The 20,556-nt window shown below is 45.8% G+C and overlaps 1 protein-coding gene across 1 annotated transcript in view; it reads right to left on the minus strand.

The window, feature by feature from the left end:
• Nucleotides 1-20,556, minus strand: part of fanca (FA complementation group A) — a 119,890-nt gene that overhangs the window by 4,089 nt on the left and 95,245 nt on the right. Inside the window, exons 34-41 of the mRNA XM_078400856.1 lie at nucleotides 19,844-19,903; nucleotides 18,286-18,390; nucleotides 14,057-14,169; nucleotides 11,414-11,555; nucleotides 9,856-9,918; nucleotides 8,362-8,467; nucleotides 5,135-5,210; nucleotides 3,273-3,435 (exon numbers count right to left, since the gene is read on the minus strand). Of these exons, the coding sequence (XP_078256982.1) occupies nucleotides 3,273-3,435; nucleotides 5,135-5,210; nucleotides 8,362-8,467; nucleotides 9,856-9,918; nucleotides 11,414-11,555; nucleotides 14,057-14,169; nucleotides 18,286-18,390; nucleotides 19,844-19,903 (828 nt within the window). The remainder of the gene's footprint in view (nucleotides 1-3,272; nucleotides 3,436-5,134; nucleotides 5,211-8,361; nucleotides 8,468-9,855; nucleotides 9,919-11,413; nucleotides 11,556-14,056; nucleotides 14,170-18,285; nucleotides 18,391-19,843; nucleotides 19,904-20,556) is intronic.

A 20,556-nucleotide genomic window follows, 5' to 3' on the forward strand; every position in this document is an offset into this window, starting at 1 on the left:
ACAATCCTTCATCACCCAATTTGCTGATCTGATTTCTAGCATTTTGCCCAAATTTGACCGGATCATGATTCTTGGTGACTTTAACATTCATGTTTGCTGTCCCACTAAGCCTCTTGTGAGTGAATTTATGCACCTGGTTGAGTCCTTCAATCTGACTCTTCACACCACGGGACCCACTCACAAGTTAGGCCATACTCTCGACCCAGTGTTATCGTCCGGATTCCCAATCTACAACATTGAAACTACTGAAGCCTGTCTATCAGGGACCACAGCGCTATCATTTTTGACGCATCTCTGCCTTTATCTCCCGCAAAATCTCATCTCCCTGTTCGTTACTCCCGCAACATAAATTCATTGACTGCCAATAAATTCTCCGAGGCTCTCACAGCTGCCCCCAACATCTGCACTATTGAGGCTTCTCCCCCCCATCTCAGCACTGAGGATCTCACCTCTTTATTTAATATCACTTGCTCTTCCATCCTGGATTCTATCGCTCCCCTTAAAATGAAAAAGCCTAAGCCCAAAGGTCGGCCTTGGCTCAATGACACCACCAAAGCCCTAAGAAGGGAGTGCAGAATATCAGAACGGAGGTGGAAATGTGACAAGCTTCAAATTTCCTTCGAAATTCTGAGAAACAATCTTCTCAAATACCAGGAAGCAGTAAAGTCTGCTAGAGCACAATACTTCTCCGACCTTATCTCCAAAAACTCTCATAACTCCAAGGTCCTATTTAGCACAATTACTTGTCATATGTCCCGCCCCCAGTACCAGCTTAGTTGGGTCCCCTGCTAAGTGCGAAGAATTCGCTAAATTTTTCACCAGCAAAGTTGAGAACATTAGAATGAACATTTCCCCTCCCACCCGTGACCTAGCTGTCTCACTAGTCTGTTCATCTAAATTGGACTGCTTCCAACCCGTCACTCTATCCTCCCTTGCAAAGCTTGTCTCCGCTATGAAACCTGCAACCTGCCCCCTTGATCCTGCCCCCACTGCCCTTCTGAAGGATGTCATTGCAATAGCCGGTCCCAGCATCCTCTCTATTATCAACAGTTCTCTGGCCACTGGCACTGTTCCAACCTGTTTCAAGCACGCGGTGGTCCAGCCCCTACTGAAAAAACCTAACCTAGACCCCACCTTGCCTAGCAACTACAGACCCATTTCCAAACTGCCATTCCTGTCAAAAGTCCTTGAAAAGGCAATTCTAAACCAATTAGTGCCCTACCTACACCAAAACACCACCCTGGAAAGTTTCCAGTCAGGTTTCAGAGCCCACCACAGCACAGAGTCTGCCTTGTTGAAGGTACACAACGACCTGCTTCTCGCCATCGACACCGGCGACTGTGCAATCCTGCTCCTTCTCGACCTCAGCGCAGCGTTCGATACAGTGGACCACACCATCCTTATTGACCGTCTCCGGTACGCGGTTGGCATTGATGGCACTGCCCTGAGCTGGTTCGTTTCCTACCTCAAAGATAGGAGTTTCGCCATCAACATAGGCAGTTATTCCTCTGCTCCAGCTAGCCTCTCCTGCGGAGTTCCACAAGGCTCCATCCTAGGCCCCATTCTCTTCTCTCTATACATGCTCCCCCTTGGCCAAATCATTCAAAGGCACGGCATTTCTTTCCATTGCTATGCCGATGACACTCAGCTTTACCTCCCCCTGAAACCCAACAACCAGTCAAATTTAAACAGCCTCTTACACTGCCTTGAGGACATAAAATGTTGGATGGCACAGAACTTCCTCCAATTAAACGAGAGCAAGTCTGAGGTCATCCTATTCGCCCCCCCCCCCCCCGACTCCATCAAATCGATAACAGGCAGTCTTGGAAGTCTATCCTGCCTAGTCAAAACGTATGTCAAAAACCTCGGCGTGATATTTGACTCTGCATTAAAATTTGATAAGCAAGTCAACGCTGTGGTAAAAGCCAGCTTCTTCCAACTTCGTACCATAGCTAAAATCAAACCTTTCCTCCAATTCGACGACACTGAAAAAATCATTCACGCTTTCATTTCCTCCCGCCTAGACTACTACAACTCCCTATACACTGGGATCAGCCAATCTTCCCTGTCCCGCCTGCAACTGGTCCAAAACGCCGCAGCGATACTCCTGACGGGTACCCGTAAAAGGGACCACATCACGCCGATTCTGGCCTCTCTCCACTGGCTCCCTGTACGGTACAGAATCAACTTCAAGCTCCTCCTATTCACATATAAAGCCCTAAACGGACATTCCCCCCCTACATCAAAAATCTTCTAACCCACCTCTCTAACTCCAGGTCCCTCAGGTCGGCCGACTTGGGGCTACTCACTATCCCGCGGTCAAGGCTTAAGCTCAGGAGTGACCGCGCTTTTGCGGTTGCAGCTCCTAGACTGGAACAGCATCCCTCTCCCCATCAGAACTGCCCCCTCCATCGACTCCTTTAAGTCCAGGCTCAAAACCTATTTCTACTCCCTAGCGTTTGAGGCTCATTGAGGAGGCGCTGTGAACTGTTTTGTATGTGCTGTTATGTTTGCGTGCTACTGTATGTTTCATTTTTTTTCCTTAGTACCTAATCAGATGTACAGCACTTTGGTCAACGTGGGTTGTTTTTAAATGTACTATACAAATAAAATTGACTTGACTTGACTTGACTAACATCATCCTACACACCGGGCGGGGCCTGAGACCGCCCCGATCAGCGATCCCCGCACACTAACATCATCCTACACACCTAGGACAGTTTACAATTATACCAATCCAATTAGCTGACAAACCTGTACGTCTTTGGAACAGTATGATTTTGAAATAAATGAAAAATTGATGGTGAGGGATGTTGTGTAACAACCAGATTATTCTCAGTATCATCAAGAGGGAGCTGGAACGACAGCTTTGAACAGAACTGAAAACCTTTTGGGATCAAATTGGAACATGGCAATTTGTGAGCAAGAGATTAACATTTCTGTTGACAATAGACAATAGGTGCAGGAGGAGGCCATTTGGCCCTTCGAGCCAGCACCACCATTCAATGTGATCATAGCTGATCATTCTCAATCAGTACCCCGTTCCTGCCTTCTCCCCATACCCCCTGACTCCGCTATCCTTAAGAGCTCTATCTAGCTCTCTCTTGAATGCATTCAGAGAATTGGCCCCCACTGCCTTCTGAGGCAGAGAATTCCACAGATTTACAACTCTCTGACTGAAAAAGTTTTCCCTCATCTCCGTTCTAAATGGCCTACCCCTTATTCTTAAACTGTGGCCCCTGGTTCTGGACTCCCCCAACCTTGGAAGTTACCTGGTTGGAGCTTGGCAGATCGTACTGATCCGAGGCTGGGATTATATTTTCTCCGTCGAGGAAGAGCTTGACCATTGCCGAATACAGAGTGATGGCGACGAACAGAAAATCTGAGTGCTTGATGACTGAGGAAAGCAGCTTTGGATCCAGAACAATCATCAAACTATTGGGAAATTAAGAAATATTAAAGACACCAAGCACTGCGAAGGTTCCACTTTCTTATGCAAAATAATGTCAGCTCGAGAAGCATTCAAGAAAACATTTATCTTAGGCCAAAGAAGTCCATTTGCGATGCCTCACTTGAATAATAAATTACATTCAAGGTACAAAAACTGCCAGTCGCTTATAAAGACACGCCTGCGTAGAGGCTGCAGATTTACAGTCATTGCAAATATAACATTTGGAAAATATATTTTTCCACGATCTGTAGTTGGAAAGTTACTAGAGAGTATTCTGAGGGATAGGTTATACAGGCATTTGGATGGGCAAGGGCTGATTAGGGATAGTCAGCATGGCTTTGTACATGGCAGGTCGTGTCTCACAAATGTGATTGAGTTTTTTGAAGACGTGACCAAAAAGGTCGATGAGGGCAGAGCTGTAGATGTTGTATATATAGATTTCAGTTAGGCATTCGACATGGTAGGCTGCTCTGGAAGGTTAGATCGCATGGGATCCAAGAAGAGATAGCTGAATGGATAGCAAATTGGCTTCATGGAAGGAAGCAGAGGGTGATGGTGGAAGGTTGCTTCTCAGACTGGAGGCCTGTGACTAGTGGTGTGCCTCAGGGTTCGGTGCTGGGCCCGTTTGTCATCTACATTAATGATTTGGATGAGAACATACCGGCCAAGATTAGCAAGTTTGCTGATGAGTTAGTGGTTTTGCAGATAGTGAAGATGGTTGTGAAAGATTGCAGCAGGATCTTGATCGATCGACCATTTGGGTGGAGGAATGGTGGATGGAATTGAATACAGAGAAGTGTGAGGTGTTGTATTTTGGGATGTCTAACAAGGGCAGGACCTACACATTGAATGGTAGGCATCTGGGTAGCGTTGTAGAGCAGAGGGATCTAGGAGTACAGGTGCAAGGTTCCTTGAAGGTCGAGTCGCAGCTAGATAAGGTGGTCAAAAAGGCTTTTGGCACATTGGCCTTCATCAGTCAGAGTATTGAGTATAGAAGTTGGGAGGTCATGTTGCAGTTGTATAAGACGTTGGTGAGACTGCATTTAGAATATTATGTTCAGTTTTGGGCACCATGTTACAGGAAAGATATTGTCAAGCTTGAAAGGGTTCAGAGAATATTTACAAGGATGTGGCCAGAACTAGAGGGTCTGAGCTATAGGGAGAGGTTGAGTAGGCTGGGTCTCTATTCCTTGGAGCACAGGAGGTTGAGGGGTGATCTGAAAGAGGTGTATAAGATCATGAGAGGAATAGATTGGGTCGATACACAGAGTCTCTTGCCCAGAGTAGGGGAATCGAGGACCAGAGGACATAGGTTCAAGGTGAAAGGGAAAAGATTTAATAGGAATCTGAGGGGTAACTTTTTCACACAAAGGGTGGTGGGTGTATGGAACAAGCTGCCGGAGGAGGTAGTTGAGGCAGGGACTATGCCAATGTTTAAGAAACACAGGCACATGGATAGGACAAGTTTTTGGAGGGATATGGGCCAAGCGCAGGCAGGTGGGACGCGTGCAGCTGTGACATGTTGGCCAGTGTGGGCAAGTTGGGCCGAAGGGCCTGTTTCCACGATGTATCTCTCTATGAGTCTATGATATATCATCAAGTTTTAAATTCAATTTTAAATCATACCATTTGGGGCTTAAACAGATTATTCCATTAATAGCTTACACTAGCTACATATTATACCTGTAAAAGGCAATCGGAAGCAGCTTTTTCTCCACATCTGAGATCATGCTGAGTAGGATCTGGTGTGACATGTAATCTGTGGGATTGGAGAGGGACAAATGGCACAACCTAGCGTCTTTTTAAACGGCATTTATGACTAAACGCAGACAAATAAATACATTAACATAAATCTTACTGATCTGCATAATTAACGGTAACATCACAAATGATATGTCCATCCACTTAGTGATAAACATATACTCTAATCATGACTATTCTGGAACTTTACACCGTTTCTATGACAACACAGTCATGATGGGATCCCGTTGGAGATAATGAAAATGTCGGAGGATGTGTTGAATGTGACGGCTGATGGAGTTTGCTTACAACATGTCATCCTCTGACATTCTCGCCACCTCCAATGGGATCCCACCATTAGTCACTCTGCCCCTCTCCATCCCTTTCTGCTTTCCACAGAGACCATTTTGCTGAAAGCTTAGGCTCATTCCGGCTTGGTTGCCCATCCCCCGGTTGCCAAACACTTCAACTCCCCCTCTCATTCCCACACTGACCTTTCTGTCCTGGGCCTCCTCCCCTGTCAGAGTGAGGCCACCTGCAAATTGGAGAAACAGCACCTCGTATTTCGCTTGGGAGCTTACAACCCAGCGGTATGAACATTGACTTCTCCAATTCCAAATAACCCTTGCATTTCCTCCCCTCCTCTCTCTCCGCCTTCCCACACCCTAGTCATTCCACCGGTCCTACTGTTTGCATCTCTGTATCTGTCTTGTTACCACAGCTTCACCAGCCAACAATAGGCCATTATGCCCTCCACCCAAATAAGATGTCAACTTATTTACATCGGCAAAACCAAACGCAGGCTCGGCAATCGCTTTGCTCGGTCCGCGTTAACCAATCTGATCTCCCAGTGGCTGAGCACTTCAACTCCCCCTCCCATTCCCAGTCTGACCTTTCTGTCATGGGCCTCCTCAAGTGCCATAGTGAGGCCCACTGGAAATTGGAGGAACAGCACCTCATATTTCGCTTGGGCAGCTTGCAGCCCAGTGGTATGAACATTGACTTCTCCAACTTTAGATAGTTCCTCTGTCCCTCTCTTCCCCTCCCCCTTCCCAGATCTCCCTCTATCTTCCTGTCTCCACCTATATCCTTCCTTTGTCCCGCCCCCCTGACATCAGTCTGAAGAAGGGTCTCGACCCGAAACGTCACCCATTCCTTCTCTCCTGAGATGCTGCCCAACCCGCTGAGTTACTCCAGCATTTTGTGAATAAATACATTCGATTTGTACCAGCATCTGCAGTTATTTTCTTATTCCACCCTTCCTGAGATCATCTCTCGATGGCCCATATTTGTTCTATCCTTTTTCTTTTTTAAGGTTAGTTTAGAGATACTGCATGAAAACAGGCACTTTGGCCCATCGAGTCCGCGCTGACTAGTGATCTCTGTACACTAGCAGTATCCTACACACGAGACACAACTTACAATTTTCAACAAAGCCAAATTAGCTTACGAAACGTATACGTCTTTAGAGTGCGAGAGGAAACCAGAGCACTCCGGAGCAAACCCAGGCGGTAACAGTGAGAACGTACAAACATCGTATAGCCAGCACCCGTGGTTAGGATCGAACCTGCGACTGGCACTATGAGGCAGCAACTGTGTCCTCTGTGCCATTTATCGCCTCCAGTTTATCACCCCCCCCTCCCTGTCACCTCTACTTTCAGTCCGAAGAAGGGTTCCAACCCGAAACGTCACCTACTCTTTTTCTCCAGAGATACTGCCTGACCTGCCGAGTTACTCCAGCATTTTGTGTCTATCTTCGGTATAAGCCGGCATCTACCGTTCCTTCCTACACAGAAATAGGCCACCCTGTCCAACTAGTCCACTTTGGCATTTGTTCTGCACGTATCTCCTACTGCTTTCCCTATGCTTATATGAAGTTAACCCTCTATGTTTCACTACCTTGTGTAGTCTCTTCGACGATTCATGGTGACTCGGTTTATAGCCATACAGCTATGCTCTTAACTAATGGAAACATTCTCCTGCGTCCCACTTTATCAAACCCTATCATAATTTTGAAAACTAATATTATATTTGCATGTTCAGATTGCGAAGGAAACTGGTTTAATGTTGTAGGTCCCTTATGTCATTTTTATTCAATTTATAATGGCGTGGCTGAAATTCTCCAGTTACTCTAAAATATTTTTATTCACTTCCTTGATATGCCTTTACCCAAATGCGTTTTACACAATATTGTAAGTTGCCAGTCCTGATGCTTCCGTAGCCATTCTTGGTAAGTCCCACCAAGTCTGGCTCCTCCCAATGCATGCTTGTCTCATCATATCAGTAATTAAAACAGTTTAACTCATTCTTCCCACTTTTGGTCAGCCATCTTTTTAAGATTCCTATTCTAGAACTGTCGTGGCTTTATAGCCATCAGTAGTATCCTCCTTCCTTTCCCTTTGTTCTTTCCGATCCCCCCTTTTCCAATTTTGTGTGTATTTAAGCTGTTTGCATTTATTTTTAAACCCTTGTTTTATGTACGGGTAGGAAAACTGCAGATGCTGGTTTAAACTTTCCCCCCATTCATGAACTGTACACTGCAAGGGCCAGGAAGCAAGCGGGCAAGATCATCTCTGACCCCTCTCACCCTGGCCACAAACTCTTTGAAGCACTTCCCTCTGGGAGGCGACTCCGGACTGTCAAAGCAGCCACAGCCAGACATCAAAACAGCTTTTTTCCACGAGTGATAGTTCTACTCCATAACCAAAGTCTGTAGCCTCTTTTTTGCTCTGATTTATTTTCACCCACATGTTTAGACCGTAATGTTGTATCCTTATTGTTTTACTGTGTTTATGCTTTATTCTTAATTGTTAACTGTATGTTTGTGTTGTCATTTGTGAGCAGAGCACCAAGGCACATTCCTTGTATGTGCACATACTTGGTCAATAAACTTATTCATTCAAATCGAAGGTAGACACAAAATGCTGGAGTAACTCAGCAGGTCAGGCAGCATCTCAGGAGAGAAGGAATGGGTGACGTTTCGGGTCGAGACCCTTCTTTAGACTGATGTCGGGAGGGGGCGGGACTTTTGTCTGAAGAGAGTACCAATCAATGACTTCAGTTTGGTGTAGGCAATATGCATTGAGATAGTCATAATCTTACAAGTTATAAAATAGACAGTACTTGATAAATTAGTGACAAATGAATCAGATCAAAGTCACATAACTTACCCTTGTTTACCACCATAAAGATATCAAGCCAGGGTTTGTTCTGCTCCTCCAAAATCGTGATCATATCAGTGCAAGCTTTTAATGGAACAGTTAAGTCCGAGGTTTCCTTTTAAAAAGAAATGAAAATGTCAGATGCTTCACAATGTCAGAGCCAGAAGATTGAAACCAAATTCCAAATCATTTACATGGAACACAGACATTAAATACACCATGTTAGGGTGGCACGGTGGTGCAGCGGTAGAGTTGCTGCCTTGCAGTGAATGCTGCCGGGTTCGATCCCGACTACGGGCGCTGTCTGTACGGAGATGGCACTCCCCGGGACCTGCGTGGGTTTTCTCCGAGATCTTCCGTTTCCTCCCACGCTCCAAACATGTACAGGTTTGTAGGTTAGTTGGCTTGGTAAATGTAAAAATTGTCCCTAGTGTGTGTAGGATCGTGTTAGTGTGCGGGGATCACTGGTCGGCGCGGTCCCGGTGGGCCGAAGGGCCTGTTTTGGGCGCTGTATCTCTAAACTAAACTAAACCAGAGTATCACGAAAATTAACTATTTTTCATCCTTTGCAATAAGAAATAAAGGGAGAAAAATTTCAAGTTAACAGAACTCCGAAAAAGATATAGGCAAGTTCACCAATACATCTACAAAATAAATGCAGGAGGAAATCTGCTCTCTGTGGCTGGTGTGGGTATATTTTGTTCTAGGCCCAGCAATGTTGATACTCCATATAGTCTCCTCATTTCTGGGTGGGCAGGGGAGCCAATAACCCCCGGCTTTGCCAGTGTTGAACTTCACAGATGAACCCTATCTTTCCAAGCAGAGTGTAATTAGATAGAAGCTAAGCAAGTTTTAGATTTAGATTTAGATTTAGAGATACAGCTCGGAAACAGGCCCTTCGGCCCACCGGGTCCGCGCCGCCCAGCGATCCCCGCACATTAACACTATCCTACACCCACTAGGGACAATTTTTACATTTGCCCAGCCAATTAACCTGCATACCTGCACGTCTTTGGAGTGTGGGAGGAAACCGAAGATCTCGGAGAAAACCCACTCAGGTCGCGGGGAGAACGTACAAACTCCGTACAGACGGTGCCCGTAGTCAGGATCGAACCTGAGTCTCCAGCGTTGCATTCGCTGTAAGACAGCAATTCTACCGCTGCGCCACCGTGCCACAGTTGTACTTTACCATGCAATATTTCCACAGCAGAATACAGTAGATACGTCATCTTTCAGTTCTGACGAAAGGTCATCAAAACCTAAAACTTTAACTCTTTCTCCAAAGATTGTAACTGACCCGCGGAGTATTTCCAGCATTCTTTTGTCAAATTTCTAGCATTTATATCTTTGTAAACCATGTTCATCTTTGGGGTCGAACACCGAAGCAAACTTTTGGGGATGATGTTAGACACAAAATACTGGAGTAACTCAGCGGGTCAGGCAGCATCTCAGGAGAGAAGGAATGGGTGACGTTTCAGGTCTAGATCCATCTTCAGACTTTACCTTTGGTTGCAGCAGAGACGAAACCAAATCCATCAAAGTCAGATATAGGACAGAAACCTGGAACTGAAGCAAAGTAAATTATGGACCAAATTTCATGAACCCAAAGATTTTTGATACCAACAGTGCAGTGAGAGATCTCCGTTAAACACAACATTGCTTTATGTAATTGGGTCTAGGTTAAGCTAGAAAAGCCAATCCCTCCAAAGTCACACCAGCTTTTCATTATCGCCTAGCACACAGCTAACAATGGCCTGTTTCCTTTATCATTGTTACTTTTTTGCATATCTTTCATTCATGTGTTCTATACCTCTCTCTACATCCTCGTCTATATCACTAATTTCCCTTTCCCGTGACTTTCAGTCTGACCCAAAATGTCACCCATTCCTTTCCTGCAGAGATGCTACCTGAGATTGCGAGAACCACTAGGGGGCAGTAGATGCCCACGCGTTCCTGACATTTTTATCAAAGTATTAAAAAGTCAGAAACTGGTAGATTGATTGAAGCACCAACCCTCAAATAATTTTACCTGATATAAAACTAATGGAGATGTTAAAGCAGCAGCAAAGACTACTTCAAAAAAACCGAAAACATTTAGCGTTAGAGAGACGGACAGAAAAAGTCACGCAGGAACATTTATTAAAACAGAGAAAGTTTTCAGAAGGAGGGTCCCAACCCCAAATCATCATCTGTCCATTACCTTCCACACAGGCTGCCTGTCCCACTGAGTTCCCACAAAATACTTTGCTGCTCAAGCTTTCAGAAATCATTACTCTCTTGAGAGAACATCGTCACGGGAAGATCGACACAAAGCGCTGGAGTAACTCAGCGGGTCAGGCAGCATCTCTGGAGAGAAGGATTGGGTGACATTTCGGGTCGAGACCCTTCTTCAGACTGGTCCCTCATCACAGGAATGTGCAATTTGACAATGTTGAGCATGCAAGCTGAAACATCCACAATGAATTGAAACCATATCAGTGTTGTTGGAACGCAACCATTACAAACACCATGCCTTAAATTTACCTACAGATGATAAGCAAGCGTTAAATATGGTAGCTAATCTCTAATACTGCAACCGAGACTATACGAAAACATATTTTGTTCAATAATTTCATAAGATTAATCTTTTTATGCAGTATACAAAATCATGGGAGGAATAGATCAGGTAGATGCACAGAGTCTTTTACCCAGAGTTGGGGAAATCGAGGACCAGAGGACATAGGTTCAAGGTGAAGGGGAAAAGATTTAATAGGAATCTGAGGGGTAACTTTTTCACACAGATGGTGGTGGGTGTATGGAACAAGCTGCCAGAGGAGGTAGTTGAGGCCCATTGTTTAAGAAACGGTTGGACAGGTACATGGATAGGACAGGTTTGGAGGGTTATGGACCAAGTGCGGGCAAGTGGGACTCGGGTAGCTGGGACATTGTTGGCTGGTGTGGGTGAATTGGGCCGAAGGGCCTGTTTCCACACTGCATCACTCTGTGACTCTATGACTCAGTAGCCTTTGATGTCTTCTTCCAAAAAATTGACATTGCAAGAAAATGTGATGTTAAAGATTACCTCTTTATTCTCAGCACAGATCTCTCTCATTGCTGTCTGCAGCATCTTCAGGCTATTCCCTCTCTGCAGGGTGAAGTACAGGAAGCAGCCAAGCACCCAGGGAGAACCAGGTGGACCACTTCCCAATTTCCCATCAAGTAACCTGCAACAATTTAAATAAAATGTGAATGGATCAATTTCCCTTTCTTTAAGTTTTGTGTCCCGACTATAACGATAATCTGAGTGAAAAGCCACCCAGCCAACCATCAGATTGCTCGACCTGTTATTCTGCAATATCATCATTTGTTCATATACCTCCCAAAGTGTATCTGACCACATCAAGGACTTAAAACGCAAACCTTCTTAAACTGAAGAACCACAACATATGTGCAAACATTTTCAAAATCCGCGGATCAAAACTGAAGTTGGTCTTGGTTGTCTTTGTTTTTGAGTTCAAGTCTGATTTTCCGAGCTGTTTTTCCGAGACACAGTGAAGTCTACATGGGGAGTCCACATCCACAACTCTCTGCAATTTCTTACGGTCTTGTGCAGAGCTGGTCCCAAGTCAAGCTGTAATGCAACCGAACAGTAGACATTCCGTGGTGCATCTGGAGAATTTTGTAAGAGGTATCGGTGTAAAGCCAAACCTCCTCACTCCCGAGGAAGTAGAGGCACTGGTGTGTCTTCGTGGCTGTGACTTCAATGTGGTTGGTCCACGACATATAGTTGGCGATAGTCACGCCAAGGAACATAAAGCTCTCAGACAGTTCCACTCTGCCACTGTCGATGCTGACTGGGGCATAACTGATGCTTCTTGAAGTCGATAACTGGCTCCTTCGTCTTGCTGACATCGAGGGAGAGGATGTTGTCCTGACCCCATGTGACTCAGTACCCCATCTCCTTTCTGCACTCTATCTCATCATTGTTTGTGATTCGGCCCACCGCAGTGGTGTCATCTGCAGACGGAGATGGAGATAGAGCCAGGTTTGGCAGCAGAGTCGCGAGTGTATAGGGAGCAGAGAGGGGGACCAACAATGCATCCTTGTGGGGCACTGGTATTGAGTTATTATGGAGAAGGTGCTGATTATGGTGCGTGAGTCAGGAGGTTGACCATCCGGGGGGGGGGGGGGGAATGTTGATTCCAAGGTCCATGAATCTGGTGAAGATACTCCCTACCAAACACACAATAGACAATAGGTGCAGGAGGAGGCCATTCGGCCCTTCGAGCCAGCACCGCCATTCAATGTGATCATGGCTGATCATTCTCAATCAGTACCCCGTTCCTGCCTTCTCCCCATACCCCCTGACTCCGCTATCCTTAAGAGCTCTATCTAGCTCTCTCTTGAATGCATTCAGAGAATTGGCCTCCACTGCCTTCTGAGGCAGAGAATTCCACAGATTCACAACTCTCTGACTGAAAAAGTTTTTCCTCATCTCAGTTCTAAATGGCCTACCCCATATTCTTAAACTGTGGCCCCTTGTTCTGGACTCCCCCAACATTGGGAACATGTTTCCTGCCTCTAACGTGTCCAACCCCTTAATAATCTTATACGTTTCGATAAGATCTCCTCTCATCCTTCTAAATTCCAGTGTATACAAGCCTAGTCGCTACAGTCTTTCAACATATGACAGTCCCGCCATTCCGGGAATTAACCTAGTAAACCTACGCTGCACGCCCTCAATAGCAACCAGCGGACCTTCACCAGAAGGATGACACCAGTTCAAGGTGGTGATTCTTTACGACCTCAAGAACCATTGGGAATGGGTTGGTCTTGCCAGTAATACAAAGCTCCCCAAAATGAATACAGAATGATGAATACAAAACACATAAAAGGGAGATAGTCCAGAAATCCCACACCACCAGGTTCAGCTACTGCTACTTTCCTGCAACCATCAGGTTTTTGACTCAACCCACAAAACCTAATCCTATCTCAGCAAGGGAACAGTATGGACTAAATCCTGCATTACCCTGGACCTTTTTTAGAATTGTGTTTTGCACTAATGTCTCATTTTTGCACAATTAATATTCATTTCACTAATGTGCAGAATTTAATTCTTATATTAGTTTAGTTTTAGTTTAGAGATACAGCGCGGAAACAGGCCCTTCGGCCCACCAGGTCCGCACTGACCAGCGATCCCCGCACACTAACACTATCCTACACACACTAGGGACAATTTTACACATGCACCAAGCCAATTAACCGACAAACCTGTACGTCTTTGGAGTGTGGGAGGAAACCGAAGATCTCGGGGAAAACCCACGCGATCACGGGGAGAACTTACAAACTCCGTACAGACAGCACCCGTAGTCGGGATCGAACCCGGGTGTCTCGCACTGCAAGCGCTGTAAGGCAGCGACTCTACCGCTCTGCGACCGTGCCGCCCTTATTGTAAGAGTTACGTTCTTGTGCGTTGTCGGAGTCCAAAGTACCCGTGATGCTTCAGCAGGCAAGACTTTCATTGATCTGCCCCTCACCATGCTTGTGCATGAAACAGTATTACTTGAAAATTAAGAGCATCTAACAAATAACTTGATATGATTTTTGATGTGGAGCGCATTGAAGAACATTCATAATGCTCCAGAGTTCTGGGCAGGATCTTCACTTGTTCAAACCCAACTTGGTTTCCTTTTGTCATTATTCATTCCCCTTTTCCCTGGATTACCTGTTGGCCCAGAGCTGGCTGTCAACCATCTTCTGCAGTTCTCTGGGAAACGGGGCGTCACTAAACCGTTTCCATTGTGTGCAGAGTACAGGCTCCAGTCTTGCCCACCAATACTTCACGGAGAAGAAACAAAAAAAGCTGACATTAGGAACTAGGTTAAGGTTAGTCATCTCATACTCAACACATTTTCCAAGATACCAAAGAGTGAGAAGGTGAATCACGATTGAGACCAAATAGATATACTGTATAGTTATATTAAGATTGGGGAGGGAGGGGGAGGGGGTTGATTAATCTTGGTAGTTCTGATTTCTAAGCATGAAGACATTTCTAAACTAGGTATTTTTTAAACACATCATATAACACTCTATATTTGCATCCAAATATCCAAGGGGATCTTATCGAAACGTATAAGATTATTAAGGGGTTGGACACGTTAGAGGCAGGAAACTTGTTCCCAATGTTGGGGGAGTCCAGAACCAGGGGCCACGGTTTAAGAATAAGGGGTAGGCCATTTAGAACGGAGATGAGGAAAAACGTTTTCAGTCAGAGAGTTGTGAATCTGTGGAATTCTCTGCCTCAGAAGACAGTGGAGGCCAATTCTCTGAATGCATTCAAGAGAGGGCTAGATAGAGCTCTTAAGGATAGCGGAGTCAGGGGGTATGGGGAGAAGGCAGGAACGGGGTACTGATTGAGAATGATCAGCCATGATCACTTTGAATGGCGGTGTTGGCTTGAAGGGCCGAATGGCCTCCTCCTGCACCTATTGTCTATTGATTCTTGCTTTTTAAATGGCGGTACAGACCATTTGAAATTAGTAAAATAGTAGCACATTTGAAAGCAGAAATGGGATGGTGAAATAGTAAACCCCTCTTGACTCAGTCTTTTGATTTATCTTTCTGGGAACAAATTCAGGAACAACGCCGTCAAATTCCAGCTCCTTTCTAATCTCCCTCCTCTGTTAGATGTGGAAAGCTAATTTCTAATAAGCCACAAATGTTTGTGAATCATTCTTCTCATCACACAAAGTAAGAATGCAGACGTTTCACAAAGTTGACGAAATTCGTAGGAAGGAACTGCAGATGCTGGTTTACACCCAAAGATAGACACAAAGTGCTAGAGTAACTCAGCGGGACAGGCAGCATCTCTGGAGAGAAGGAATGGGTGACGTTCAGACCGAGCCAACACCCATCCCTCTCTCTAGAGATGCTGCCTGTCCCGCCGAGTTACTCCAGCATTTTGTATCTATCTTCACAAGTGGCCTGTTTGATTATCTCCCTCTGACAACAGCATTGGGATTCCTCAGCATGGACCTTGCTGGCACCGGAGAGATTCTCTTGGTTTCGTACATCCAGCACAGATTCAAACTCTGTGTCTGAAAGAAACTAACATTTTATTTCGTGTTAAACTATATGCAAGTAAAGTTGTAATTGTTGATGAAGTTAATCCCAGCAGATCCCATGTTTAAATGCCCAGAGACCTGAAAAAGAGACCCGATATTCAATGATCCGTGTTGAACAAAGGAAACATGTTGGCAGTCACAGACTAGCTGCCATGGTCCTTGTCTTGAAATGACCAAATGGATCATACTTCCAGGCTGACTGAGAGAATGGGGAAAGAATGGATGATCATCATGTGGAACTATTACTTGTCAGTTCCTTCTTTGATCCGAATGTAATAGACAGGCGTCAAGAAAACTGAACATGAACGCTTTGTTCTATTATTCTGCCATTCCTTTCCTGCTCCTACCTCCACTGGACTTGCGTCTGCAATAACTTGGGCTGGTGCCTTTGGATCAGAGTATTGCACTGTATGGACGCTCACAGTAAAGGAATGGCTGACGAATACAACTAAGCATTTATGTTGAGTGTCCTTGAAGCCTGTTTATTACATTCGGATTAGCAGATCACTATTCATTTCCATCTTATCTGATATGATCAGCCATGATCACATTGAATGGTGGTGCTGGCTCGAAGGGCCGAATGGCCTACTCCTGCACCTATTGTCTATTGACATACAGACATTCTGATGGCTCTCCAGGGATACACTCAGTGCACCATTTCAAAGATAATAACACGTCTTTTCCTTCGATTTCCTTGCCATCACTGTGAGGCACAACTCAACTCTGACAAGCCAGGAGTTTACTTACTCACCTAGTGAGACCGCACCTGGAGTACTGTGTGCAGTTTTGGTCTCCAAATTTGAGGAAGGATATTCTTGCTATTGAGGGCGTGCAGCGTAGGTTTACTAGGTTAATTCCCGGAATGGCGGGACTGTCATATGTTGAAAGACTGGAGCGACTAGGCTTGTATACACTGGAATTTAGAAGGATGAGAGATCTTATCAAAACGTATAGGATTATTAAGGGGTTGGACACGTTAGAGGCAGGAAACATGTTCCCAATGTTGGGGGAGTCCAGAACAAGGGGCCTGTGGAGGCCAATTCTCTGGATGCATTCAAGAGAGAGCTAGATAGAGCTCTTAAGGATAGTGGAGTCAGGGGGTATGGGAAGAAGGCAGGAACGGGGTACTGATTGAGAATGATCAGCCATGATCACATTGAATGGCGGTGCTGGCTCGAAGGGCCGAATGGCCTCCTCCTACACCTATTGTCTATTGTCTAAACTATCAGCACTAAATTTATGAAGTTCAGCCGTGGAACAACACAACCCAGGCAATTGTTGCTCCATTTTGTACAGCTTATTCTGACGTTTTAAATAAACAAGTTACCTCTGTCAAAGAGCGGTCGCGGTGGCGCAGCGGTAGAGTTGCTGCCTTACAACGCTTGCAGCGCCGGAGACCCGGGTTCCATCCTGACTACAGGTCCTGTCCGTACGGAGTTTGTACGTTCTCCCCGTGGGTTTTTCTCCGAGATCTTTGGTTTCTTCCCACACGCCAAAGACGTGCAGTTTTGTAGGTTAATTGGCTTGGTATTATTGCAAATTATCCCTAGTGGGTGTAGGGTCGTGTTAGTGTGCGGGGATCGCTGGTCGGTGCGATCTCGGTCGGCCTTAGGGCCTGGTTCCGCGCTGCATCTCTAAACTAAACTAAGCTAGCTGCCATTATGATTATTCAATATATCATTTGATGTAGAATTGAGAGAGATTTATTTGTGCTCCATATAATCCAGTGTATTCCATACAAAAATCCTCAAATCAAAGAACGGATTGGACAGGAACCTCTCTGCAGGCTACTTAACGAAGCTACTGCAGAAGGGTCTCGACCCAAAACGTCACCCATTCCTTCTCTCCAGAGATGCTGCCTGACCCTGACCTGCTGAGTTACTCCAGCATTTTGTGTCTACCTTCGATTTAAACCAGCATCTGCAGTTCTTTCCTACACAAAGAAGCTTCGCAAGGAGCTCCACCCAGAATCACCAGTAAATGTTATAACTATTATTCTGGGATAAAAGCAGATGAACGTGATGCATTCCCCAGTTCCGAACAGGAATGAATAAATTGTTATTGAATTGAATAATTTATTGTGACATGTGGCAAGTCACAGTGAAATTATTTGCTTGCGTACTCAAGGTGTGCAAATAGTCACCACATCAAGGGCGCTGACAAAGTTTAGATTTAGATTTAGAGATACAGCGCGGAAACAGGCCCTTCGGCCCACCGAGTCCGCGCCGACCAGGATCCCCGCACACTAACACTATCCTGCACCCACACTAGGGACAATTTTTACATTTATACCCAGTCAATTAACCTACATACCTGTACGTCTTTGGAGTGTGGGAGGAAACCGAAGATCTCGGAGAAAACCCACGCAGGTCACGGGGAGAACGTACAAACTCCGTACAGACGGCGCCCGTAGTCAGGATCGAACCTGGGTCTCCAGCGCTGCATTCGCTGTAAGGCAGCAACTCTACCGCTGCGCCACCGTGCCGTGAAAGTTACAAAGTACCAGGTCCATCCTTGTTTCTCCCCTCCCTCCCTCTGTCACGGCGTCCCCCCCCCCCCCCCCCCCATACTGGATCCTCATACATACGTTGACATCACATCAATCTTATGCTGACCATTCCGCAACAGATCAAGCAGTGGATCACAGGCGGCGTGTGACTGGCAGTAAAGGCTGCTTTGACTTAATGAATTAGCCTGAGATTTGGGAGAGTCTGTTCTCCACTGGAAAGAACTCTGACCTCATAGAAAATGATAAAGGTCACGACTGAGTCACACTCGAAGAGAATCACAACGTTGGCGCACAAGCAGAGACACGAGCAGCCGCCATTACCGTAGCAGACAGCGTGAGCAGAGGGCACCGTGCTGTGCTGTTGATCACAACACCACCAACAGCACTGCTGGGGTCTTCACAGTGGACAGAGGCATTCAGCAAACCCTGAAAGGCACAGGATTATTTATGTTACGCATGTACCAAACACTCTCTGACTTTATTTCAGAATGTAAACACTGTTGGATAGCTTTGCTTTTATGATTCAAGATTCAATTTATTGTCACATGTACTAATTAAGGTACAGTGAAATTTGAGTTACCACACAGCCATACTAAGTGAAAAGCAACAAGACACACAGCCATATAAAATAAAATTTAACATAAACATTCTACTCTCCAGACTTGCAAGCTAACTTTAAATCGGTTTTAATATTCCTCCTCATTTCTACAGCACCAAACAAAGGGACAAAGAAAAGTAATTTAAATGTGAGGGTTTTTCAAGCGAAGGCATTAAGGAAAGTGTGCGTTTCATTGGTGCTGGATCCAGTCCTTCCCGAGAGAACGGAGCAAGTACTTTCACCCAAAGACCACAGCGGTTCAGGGCAGCACATCAGGAGCAGTGAAGGATGGGTAGTAACTGGCAGCCCTGTCAGTAATATAAAATCTGGCACAGGTCAAAAAAGCATGAAGCTTGCAGACTTGCAGGGAAACTCAACTGGTCAGCCAATAAACTCTGTATCCTTTCCAGGTGAGACAAAGATTCACCTGTACCTCCTCCAACCTCATCTATTGCATCCGCTGCTCTAGATGTCAACTTATTTGCATCGGCGAAACCAAACGCAGGCTCGGCGATCGCTTCGCTGAACACCTGCGCTCGGTCCGCATTGATCAAACTGATCTCCCGGTGGCTGAGCACTTCAACTCCCCCTCCCATTCCCAGTCTGACCTTTCTGTCATGGGTCTCCGCCAGTGCCATAGTGAGGCCCACCGGAAATTGGAGGAACAGCACCTCATATTTCGCCTGGGCAGTTTGCAGCCCAGTGGTATGAACATCGACTTCTCCAACTTTAGATAGTTCCTCTGTCCCTCCCGTCCCCTCCTCCTTCCCAGATCTCCCTCTATCTTCCTGTCTCCACCTATATCCTTCCTTTGTCCCGCCCTCCTGACATCAGTCTGAAGAAGGGTCTCGACCCGAAACGTCACCCATTCCTTCTCTCCTGAGATGCTGCCTGACCTGCTGAGTTACTCCAGCATTTTGTGAATAAATACCTTCGATTTGTACCAGCATCTGCAGTTATCTTCTTATATAACTCTGTATCCTTGCCAAAAATCTGCAGATAATTGTTCACTAAACTCTGAAATGATGGAGCAAGCTCCTCTGTTGTATTAAACATAACAGGATTGCTCATAATGGACAATAAATAAGTTGGATGTCCAGCTTATTTATTATCATCCATTCTGAGCTACTGCAGTGGCTAGCAGCAGAATGGAGCTTGTGGTACCAATGTGCAATGCTCTTCTTGGAAGGAATATGATGTCTCGGCCTCACTCAGGACGAAGCATGATGCAGCATGCATGTTGAATATAATGCACAGGAGGTAATGAACTGGATTCCTTACTCTGAAGAAGTGCGAGGTGATGTGGAAAGGAAGCACCAACTCCTTGCAGTCGCCATTCCGCTGGAAAGCAGAGAAATCGATATTTGAATACACGGCTTTCAATTAACGGCCGTTAAGACAAGGACGTCCGTTAGTTTAAACCCCACCTTTAGTTGGTGAACCATGAACTTCAAGGCTCCAATGGAGATTAAAGTGGCGTCACGAAACATGAGCAGCGTAAAAAGCACGGTGTGACGTGTTAATGCCTTGCAGTCCCTTGCCAAGATCGAGGTGAACGTGACCTTTCTCCAAGCGTGTGAGCTGTTACGCCTCAGCGCTCTCAGAGCTGGGTGCGTTGGTGGCCCCACGGACTGGCAGTATGGTCACGGGGCAATGACCACTCTGGCGAACCTGCTGTGGGGAGGAAACTGCAGGCGCCAGTTCACACGGACGATCGGCACAAAATGCAGGGGTAACTCAACGGGACAGGCAGCATCTCTGGAGGGAAGGAATGGGTGACTTTTCAGGTCGAGATTTTGAGTCGAGACCATTCTTAGATTTAGATTTAGAGATACAGCGCGGAAACAGGCCCTTCGGCCCATCGAGTCCGCGCCGCCCAGCGATCCCCGCACATTAACACTATCCTACACACACTAGGGACAATTTTTACATTTACCCAGTCAATTAACCTACAAACCTGTACGTCTTTGGAGTGTGGGAGGAAACCGAAGATC

The sequence above is a fragment of the Rhinoraja longicauda genome, chromosome 6, assembly GCF_053455715.1.
Source record: "Rhinoraja longicauda isolate Sanriku21f chromosome 6, sRhiLon1.1, whole genome shotgun sequence".
Lineage (NCBI taxonomy): Eukaryota > Metazoa > Chordata > Chondrichthyes > Rajiformes > Arhynchobatidae > Rhinoraja > Rhinoraja longicauda.